We start from the raw sequence: 10,231 nt of genomic DNA, 5'->3' as shown, positions 1-10,231 counted from the left end.
CTCGTGGGAACTTCAACTCAGAGAGGGAGGCAGAGGTTGGAGTGGTGTGTTCGGGAAGGGCTCCGGAAGGTAGAAGTCCACAGTGTAGTCATGGTAAGGAGAGCGTCTCTCTGGACTAGGGCTGGGGGCCCAAGGCCAGGACTCTGAAGAGCAGAACCCAGCAACTGAGCTGGCTGCAGCTTCTATCCCAGGCGGCAGGAACTCGGCATCCTCCTCCTTCTGGTCCTCCTCACCCTCCTCCTGCTCCTCGTCGGCCTCTTCTTAGTCGGAGATCTCTGGGACAGCTACACAGAAGGATCCCTGCTCCAGGGCGGTGGACTACCCCCCGAGTGCTCAGGAAAGCGGCCTGTTCCAGGCCGTGTCCGCACTGGAGTTCGACGCCTGAGCCCAGGAGAGCCTCGGGGACCACCAGTGCGAGGGTGCGATCTCTGACAGACACTTACAGCATCGACGTGGGCTTGGGCTCCAGCAGCAAGTCCACGTCGTCCAGAGCCAGATGCAGGGCACAACCGGAGACCAGGACCACGACGGAGGTGAGCGCGCCCAATGGCAGGGCCACCATCAGCTCGCCCAGGCTGGACACCGCCTCGGACCCGGGGCCGGTGGGCTCCTCCGTTCGGCGGCACTTGGCAGGCTGGGTCCTCCGGCCTGCGCTTCCTGGCTGCCCACCACCTCGACTGACGGCACGGCGGACTGCTCTCCCGGGATCTGGCAGAGGGCGACGTAGGGCTTGGTCCTGCACGCTGGGACAGCTCTCGAGGACCGGTGCACCCCTTCAGAGGATGCAAGCCCGGGAGGGCAGGGTTGGCTTGGGGCGCAGGATGGCGCGACACGGGGCCAGTCCTCGGAGCTCCGTGGGAGCCTCCCGGGAGTAACGCAGTGCAGACTTCCTATGGAGTAGCATCGGGGCCGCTGTGCTGGTCCTCTTGGGTTCTATCTTCAGCTCCTCACGTCGATCGGTCTGCGAGCCGGATATAATTCACGACTGGGATGTCATGTGACCTGGGGCTGCCGGAATGTCTTAGTGTAAGTCCCGCGTTCCACCAGAAGGGCACTCGGTGCGGTGTAGTAGCACGGAAGCTTTTTTATTTAGAAAGTATGGGGGAATACTCCTTGGATGCCCATATGGGGCCCAGTGGTCTTTATTAGTTTTATACTTGGGATAACAGCCAAAATACAACCTCATAAATTGCTTGCTTACTTTTAGAAGTAGCCTATGTCTAATGTCTTCTAGGATTTTCCATGAGGCTATGGGAAACCTTTATCCCATCAGTAGTCAATCCTTCCCAAAGCCACTCACATGGTTCTTGAAATTCTTTTCATTCAGGAAACAAATTAGAAATGCAATTTTTCTTTGATAAAAAAGCTTTTAAAAATATTCAAGTGAAATGGATTGATTGTAGTTTTTTTTTTTAAATTGTTGGAAGTCAGGCAGTGGTAATTATTAATAACAGTAGCAAAATTTTATCGTAAAGTTAGCTTTTTGCATTCAAACTTACTATCTGACTTGTGTTATAATGAGTGTTTAAAAAATTAGTGATCCAATTTCAATTTTTTCCTCATTGTGCAAAACCAGTTGTCCCAATACTTTTATTGAAAAATTATTTCCTTACTGAGTTGCATCATTTTGTGGGTTACATACTTTTTTTTTTCATGCATGGATCTGTCTTTGATCTTTCTATTATGTTGCATTTATTTAACTGTCTAACAAGAAGCAATTGCACACAATTGATATTTTTAACACATTAAGTTTGATGCAAACCATTTAATACATAATAATACAGTGCTAGTTAAATTAGTATATTCTCATAGTGAAGTTTCTTTGGTCAACAGAATCTTTGTTTATGATAATTTTTGAAAAATGGTTTTATTAAGCAAAGAATTCCAGGTCAAAACAGTTATTTTCTAGCAGTACTGCTGTTATTCCACTGTTCACTGGTTTCCATTGTTAACTTTGGGAAGTCAGTTGTCTAACTGCCTTTTTATTGTAGTTGTCTTTTCTTTCCACATATCAAAAATATTCTCTTTGGATTTGGTGTTTTGTGGGCTTATAATAGTCTGTCTAAATGTATATTTTAAAAATTTATCACTCTTGAAAGTTGTGGTGCTTCCTGAATGAGGACACTATACTATGTCCCAGAACTACATATATTTTTGCAAATAGACTTCATTTCCCCTTCTTCAGTGCTGAAAATCTTGCCACTTCTATCTGCCATAGGAACATGAAGACTAATATCATGCCTTTTTTCATTGTAGGAACCTGTTCATCCAAAATATCTCAGGTTAAAAATCTTCAAATATGCAATACATGACCTTTTTTCACTGCCTCCTATCCTTCTCTACTTGCTATACCTTTTCATTCTGCCTTCTGGAACTCACAGTGAATCTCACATCTAAAAAAACTTCCAACTTTCCTGATACTCCCTTTAAATTTCTACTGTAATTGAAACCTGCTTGTTCTGAGTACCCTGGAGGCTTCTCAAGTGGAGGCTGTTTTCTCTCACACACTCTTAGTACACATACCTGGAGGTACAGTATATGTTCTTCTAGCTCTTCATTGATGTTTCCCAGTCATTTCTCCATTCTTCCTGAATTTCAGAGCATCAGAGTATAATCTCACTCTAATCTATCTTGGTGCATTCCTCTACCCTCTTTCCAACTCCAGGGCTTCTCTTCCTCACTACTTAAATGTTTTTTTATTCTTGGTTTTCTGTCACTCTCCTGTATTGATGCTGTCATAATTCTTGGTGACTTGAAAATACACTTAGGTAGTTCTTCCAAAACATTGGTATATCTCCATCCTTTACCACTCCTCTGCAGTCTGGATTCCCTTATCTCACTTCCTAGTAAACATCTCCATGGGTATGTAATAGGCACTGCAAATGACATACGTTCAAAATTGTACATATGCACCCACCAGTGAAATTACTAACCACATAGGGCAATCCAGTGTGATTTGTGAAAAACAAATAAGAGGAGATTTTACCTTGAGGAAATGAATTAACGAACCATTAATTAATGTTTAAAATTTTCAAAACATAAAGGATGGGATACCATCCATGAAACAAAAATAGGAGTTTATAATACTAAGTGGGAGAAGTTTTGAAACGAGAATAAGGAAGTAAAATCTTGAAAAAAATCTTTGAAATAAAAATGTTCTTGTGGAAGTATAAACACAAGTTGCATTTCTATACACTAACAATGAAATAGCAGAAAGGGAAATTAAGAAAACGATACCATTTACCATCATGCCAAAAAAAAAAAAAAATACCTGGTAATAAACCTACCCAAGGAGGCAAAAGACCTGTATGCCAAAAACTATAACACTGATGAAGGAAATTGAAGACAACATAAACAAATGGAAAGATATACTGTGTTCTTGGATTGGAAGAATCAGTATTGTTAAAATGGCCATACTGCCCAAGGCAATTTACAGATTCAATGCAATCCCTATCAAGTTACCAATGACATTCTTCACAGAGCTATAACAAAAAAATGTTAAAAATTTTTATGGAAACACAGAAGAACTCGAATAGCCAAAACACTTTTGAAAAAGAAGAATAGAGCTGGGGGAATCATGCTCCCTGACTTCACGCTATGCTACAAAGCTACAAGAATCAGAACAGTATGGTACTGGTACAAAAACAGACACATAGATCAATGGAACAGGATAGAAAGTCCAGAAATAAACCCACAAATGTATGGTCAATTAATCTATGACAAAGGAGGCAAGAATACACAATGGAGAAAAGGCAGTCTCTTCAGTAAGTGGTGCTGGGAAAACTGAGCAGCTACCTGTAAAAGACTGAAATTGGAACATTCCCTAACACCATGTACAAAAATAAACTCAAAATGGATTAAAGACCTAAATGTAAGACCAGATAATATAAAACTCCTAGAGGAAAACATAGGCAGAACACTTGCGGACATACATTACAGCAATATATTTTTTGAACCAGCTCCTGGAGTATTGGAATTAAAAGCAAAAATAAACAAATGGGATCTAATTAAACTTAAAAGTTTTTTACAGCTAAGGATACCATCAACAAAATGAAAAGACAACTTACAGAATGAGAGAAAATATTTTTAAATGATGTGACTGACAAGGGGCTAATTTCCAAAATATACAAACAGCTCATACATCTTAATATCAAAGAAACAAGCAACCCAATCCAAAAATGGGCAGAAGATCTTAACAAGCAATTCTCCAGTGAAGACATATAAATGGTCAATAGGCACATGAAAAAATGCTCAGCATTGCTAATTGTCAGAGAAATACAGATCAAAACTACAATGAGATACCACTTCACACCAGCCAGAATGGCCATCATTGAAAAATCTACAAATGATGGATGCTGGAGAGGGTGTGGAGAAAAGGGAACCCTCCAACACTGTTGGTGCTAATGTAGATTGGTGCAGCCACTATGGAGGACAGTTAAGGAGGTTCCTTTAAAAACTGAAAATAGACTTACCACATGATCCAGCAATCCCACTCCTGGGCATATATCCAGAGAAAAATAAAATTCAAAAAGACACATGTATCCCAATGTTCATAGCAGCACTATTTATGATAGCCAAGACATGGAAACAACCCAAATGTCCATCAACAGATGACCGGATAAAGATGTGGTATATATATACAATGGAACATTACTCAGCCATAAAAAAGAATAAAATAATGCCATTTGCAGCAATATGGATGGACCTGAAGACTGTCATTCAAAGTGAAGTGGGCTGGAAAGAGAAAGAAAAATGCCATATGACATCATTTATATGAATAATCTAAAAAATAATAATTAGGTTACTAGTGAACTAATTATTATTTTGATTTCTTGAATATGTGTAAGCACATTTGACTGTCCTTTATGATTGGATTACTGCAGTCTGTTGATTCTTATTTTGTGCTTGGCTTTATTCCTTTGATAATTACATAAGTTTAAAAAGCTAAAGATCTAATCTGTTCTTAGAAACAATAATTAGTACATATATGAAAACTAAAAAAATGTGCAGTAAAAAAAATCAAAACGTAAGGGATGGGATGCCATCCATGAAACAAAAATAGTTTATAATACTAAGTGGGGGAAGTTTTGAAACAAAAATAAGGAAGTAAAATCTTGAAAAAAATCTTTGAAATAAAAATGTTTCTGTGGAAGTATAAACACAATACTGGAAAATTCATGAAAAGATTAGTTAATTGGATTAAAGAATAAAGAAAACTAGAATTGATAAGGCATACATACACAATATTAAGATATTAAGAGTCATGGGAGATTGAGTGGTGTCATTATTTATCTGATGTCTAACATGGGGGATGTGTGAGTTATTATAAGAGACAGGGCCTAAGATTTTGTGGGATTTCAGGCAAGAGATAATTTCCCATATTAAGATAGTTAACCACATTCCATCAAGCCAAATAAAAATAGAATCTACCCCTAGAGGTATTACAGTGAAACTGTAGGATGCCAAAGGAAAAGAAACATTAAAAAATATGCTAAAACGAACAGCTGAATGAAATATAAAAAGAGTAACAACTTGATTGGCAGAGATTTCTTGCCTACAACAACAACAAAATGGCAGAACAATGGAGTAATATCTTTAAAGTACTTAAATATCATTTTAGAGTTAAGAATGAATATATAATAAAACATTTTTAGATATACAAGACTAAGCGTGTACCACACGAAAACATGTTGAGATTTACAAAACCAAGATAGTTTACCACACGTAAGATACAGTCTAAATAACTATTAAAGGATATTCTTCAGCAAGAAGAAAACTGAGGCTAGACTTTGACAGTAGAATGTTAAGAATAAAACAGTAGAGAAGCAATGGTAAAGCATGTTGGTAAATATAATTAGTATTGATGTTTTTTAAAAAATGAAACCATCTTGTTAACTTCAGTTTTACTAATAGATTTTATTTCTTTTATAAAAATGTGAAGCAAATATGGTAATAAATTAATTTTTTAAAGGCTAAAAGTTTGATTTACGTAAGAAAAAACTCAGGGTAGAATTTAAGATAAATAATATGGAATAGCAGGAACACAAACATTTTACATCATTCTGTGCTTCAAAATCACCAGATGAACAGATTCTAAGAAAAGCATATCCTAGTGCAGGCTGAAAACATCTGATAAAATCCAACATTTATTCATAATGAAAAGTGAACTGACTGAAAGAGAACTTCCTCCAGTTCAGAGGAGGAAGCTATGAACAAACATCATACTATTATGTATAGTAAACATACTATTTTTCAGTTTTCCAGGAGAGCAGCTTGGAGCAGTAAAAAAGAGAAATGCGATGGCTAAAAGTCTTTATAAATTCATGGGAAAACACATAGGAAACTCACAACGTGATAAATCAAGTGATTTCTTGGTTTGGGGAGAAACAAGGAAGCAACGGTATGGTGCTGGAGAGAGTAGAGTTTGAGAGAAATAACTGATGCAAAACGCGGGGAAATGGAGAGGCCTGAGGATGATCTTGTAAGTCCAGCCGTCTGAAAACACATTGTCTCGTATGCTTGGGCAGATTTTTCATTTCAGAGATGAGGTCTCTAGAATCTGCTTTCTTCTCCTGACCTCTTCTGCTACTATAGCCAGTTTGGAGGGAAAAAGGAATTGTTGGCACATGAGGTGCTTCATTTCCAGGTTGTAGGACATTCAGTGTAAAGAAAGCTGGGAAATCCATTGGGCCTTCAGGATGGTAGCCAGAACTGTTTGTGTATGGACTGGGGTGCAGTTCATTCCGGGAACAGGCATTTCCGGGCCTTGCGCGCAGGACCGTGAGGGCGTTGAGGGCGCTCGTGGGGACCTGGACTCGGAGAGGGAGGCAGAGGTTGGAGTGGTGAGTCCGGGAGGGGCTCCTGAAGGTAGAAGTCCAGGGTGTAGTCGTAGTAAGGAGAGCTTCTCTCTGGACTAGGGTTGGGGGCCTGAGGCGAGGGCTCTGGAACCAAGACCTCCGAGTTGGGGCCCGACATTTTTCCAGCCGAGGGGCGGAGCCCAACCACTGAGTCGGCTGCAGCATCCATCCCAGCCGACAGGAATTCGGTGCCCACATCCTCCCGATTGGCCTCTTCTTGGGCGGCGATCTCTGGCACAACTACGCGGAAGAATCCCTGCTCCAGGACGACGGACTCCTCGGGAGCGCTAAGGAAAGCACCCTGCTCCAGGCCCTGTCCCCACAGGCGTTGGACGCCTGAACCCAGAAGGGCCTCGGGGACCAGCATGAGGGTGCGATCTCCGAGAGACACTTGCAGCACCGACGTTGGCTCAGGCTCTAGCACCAGGTCGACGTCGTCCAGGGCCACGTGCAGGGCACAGCCGGCGGCCACGACCACCACTGAGGTGAACGCGCCCGCCGCCGGGGACCGGGTCAGGTTGTCCAGGCTGGACGCCGCCTCAGACCCGGGGCCGGCAGGCTCCTCCGTTCGGCGGCGCTTGGCAGGGCCGGGTCCTCCGGCCTGCGCTCCCCGCCCGTCCGCAGGGTAGGCGCTGGGGTTGCGGGGCCGGCTGCCCATCACCTCGACCGACGGCGCGGCGAACCGCTCTCCCGGGACCTGGCAGAAGGCGACGAAGAGCTCGGTCCTGCACACTAGGACAGCTCTCGAGGATCCGTGAAGCAAGCCCGGGCAGAGAGGGGTGGGTTGGCTTGGCGGGGAGGATGGCGCGACGCGGTGCGAGTCCTTGGAGCTCTGGGGGCGCCTTCCGGGAGTCTCGCGGTACAGGCTTCTTGGGGAGCGCGTCTGGCGCTGGGCTGGGCGTCGCGCGTTCTAATCTTCAACTACTCACGCCGATTCGTACGCGCACCATACGGCCAAAGATGTTGCAAGTGACGCTAGCGTCACGCTATACTCCTCTTCCTCCGAGGCACCGCCCAGTGGAAATCCCAGTATCTGCGCTGCCCAATTGCCAGTGCTGTGGTTGGTAGGTCACAGTAGGGAAATACTTTTATAGTCCTCTAGGGGGCAGAATACTTGTGTATGTATTTTTAGAGAAACATTCACCTATATTAGAAGTTCAAATATTACTCACCTTTAAGATTAAAGTTTTCCTTTGATTTCAGGCATTCTAGAGGAAAGACCACTCAAATAGACCACCCCCTCTGGAACATAATACAGACCCACCTAAATGTTTCATGAAATTTCTTTAATTCTTAGTCTCTCATTTCAGGATTAAATGGAAAATACTCGTATCTCTTTAGGTAAAATTCTGTTTTAATATTAAGTAAAATATTTGTAGCAGTTTCTTCCTGAGGATTAAGGCTGTTACAAAATTAAAACAATCTTAATATAAGTAAGTTATTCTATTGAGCATTTATTATATGTCTAACAGTCTACTGAGCATTTAAAAAATGATCATTTTCATAAAAAAAAAGCCCAACACTTTATTGAGGTATGATTGATATACAAAAATCTGTGCAAAAAGGCTGTACATATTTACATCTGAAATATGTGCAGTTTACTGTACAGGAACCATACCACAATTTTAAAAAAGCTGTACATATTTAATTTATAGGACTTCAGTTTGGGATAAGTGGACACTTGTGAAATAAACCATCACCACAATCAATACCATAAACATATCTATGACCTGCAAAAGTTTCTTCCTGTCCTCCTGGAAAAAACAAAGTGATCTTTTTTAGTCTTCACAACACTGACGCTCAGAATGGTCAAGTAAGTTTTCAAAAACTAAATATGTACCTGGTTTATATTAGTTGTGGGCATCAAATGCACATTTATCTAGTTTTAAGTCGTGGACTCTTGACTCACGTTTTTCCTGTACACACGTAGAAGTGGATAGATAATTGTTCCCACGTATGCCTTTAGAAATTAATAGGTAATGCCTCTGTCTTTTTTTTCCCCGAAGTGTTTTTCACAGTTTACACTCCTGTGAGCAGAGTATGTTTCCATTTCACTATATCCTTGCAAACATTTCTTATTAATAAACTCTTAACTTTTTTCTGACCTGGTGTAGTAAAATGATGTCTAACTCATTGTGTTTTCATTTTGCATTTCTGATTGTCAATCAAGGTGGATCATTTTTTCATATGCTTATTAGCCATTCTTATATCTAATTCTTGACATGTTTCTATCTTCCATTATTTTTACTTTTAAAAGATTAGGTTTCAACTCTTCTTCCCACTTTATGCAGTACTGGTACATTCTTCTTCACAGACCAACTCGGAGAGCACCTTCTCAAAAAGGCCTTTGCTGACCATTTTATTTGAAATGACTTTCTTTGCTTTTTGTCTCTTCACTCTGTTTATGGCCTTCATAGTATTACCACAATCTGTAAATAAACAAAGTATTATTTAAAAAAACTGGGGTTCAGTCATGCTACATACCAGTCACTTATCAAATTTATGTGTAGCAGTTGTCTCCATCACAGTCTTTGAGAATTTTAGCACCTGATTCACTGTAATTCTCACTCATTCCACCTCTGTTGTAATTTGTGGTGGCTTTAATGTTCTCATGGATCCCCCCCGCCCCCAAATCTTGGCCTCTTAATTCTCTTCCCCTTCAACGATTTTGTCCTCCTTCTTATCTCTTTGACTCATACTCTTGACCTTATCATTATGAACCTGATAGTAGTCATCAGTTAGATTCATTAAACTATAACTTAATTAATAAATAGTAAACTGTAACCTGCCTTCACTGATCAAGCTCACTTTCTTTTTACAAAAACTTGCATATCTTCCAAGCATCATATAGTCTAAAAACACTGTTACAAGACCCCTTCATCATCCCTAGAGAGATTACCTCTGAACCTCTGATGTAAGAGTCTTAAGATGTTTGCCCAAGTTGTTTTTCTGGAACTTGGAGTCAGCTGTTATCCAGTATGAACTCTAGCTGGTTAAGACTGGTTGGGACTATCAGCCCTCCACCTGGGCATGTGAGAGTGTTAGATTGGTGACTTTTTGACATCAGAAGGCTCCAAATTCTACCCTCAGAACATGCTAATGCTGCCGTTTTCTGAATATGCAACCTATGAAGAAGCATGTAGCTTAGCTGCACCTGCCCAGAACAACGATTACCTTACCTTTTTCTTGTTTCCTGCCATTTTTTTTTCCCGGGCTCCCTACACCTCAGGCCACCCTACTTTATCCCATAAATATCCCAAGCCCCTGGTCTTTGGGGAGGTGGATTTGAGATTTGTTCTCCTGTCTCCTCGCGTGAGTGCCTTGTGAACAAACCCTCTCTCTGCTGCAAACTTCAGTGCCTCGGAGTTTGGCTT

At 41.3% G+C, this 10,231-nt stretch overlaps 1 protein-coding gene across 1 annotated transcript; it reads right to left on the bottom strand.

Moving 5' to 3' along the window:
- Nucleotides 1-5,980: 5,980 nt before the first annotated feature.
- On the bottom strand, nt 5,981-7,522 carry LOC102504681 (proline-rich protein 23A). Its single transcript, XM_032487557.1, has one exon. It carries the CDS (start codon nt 7,513-7,515, stop codon nt 6,739-6,741), a length of 777 nt encoding a protein of 258 aa, XP_032343448.1. The 5' UTR covers nt 7,516-7,522; the 3' UTR covers nt 5,981-6,738.
- Nucleotides 7,523-10,231: the final 2,709 nt, after the last annotated feature.

The sequence above is a fragment of the Camelus ferus genome, chromosome 1 (genome assembly GCF_009834535.1).
Source record: "Camelus ferus isolate YT-003-E chromosome 1, BCGSAC_Cfer_1.0, whole genome shotgun sequence".
In the NCBI taxonomy this organism is placed as follows: Eukaryota; Metazoa; Chordata; class Mammalia; order Artiodactyla; family Camelidae; genus Camelus; species Camelus ferus.
This window is presented reverse-complemented; position numbering and strand designations above follow the sequence as displayed.

Bases quoted from the DNA above. Each gene is read 5' to 3' on its own strand.
- LOC102504681 (XM_032487557.1), bottom strand. From the start codon at position 7,515: ATGGGCAGCCGGCCCCGCAACCCCAGCGCCTACCCTGCGGACGGGCGG.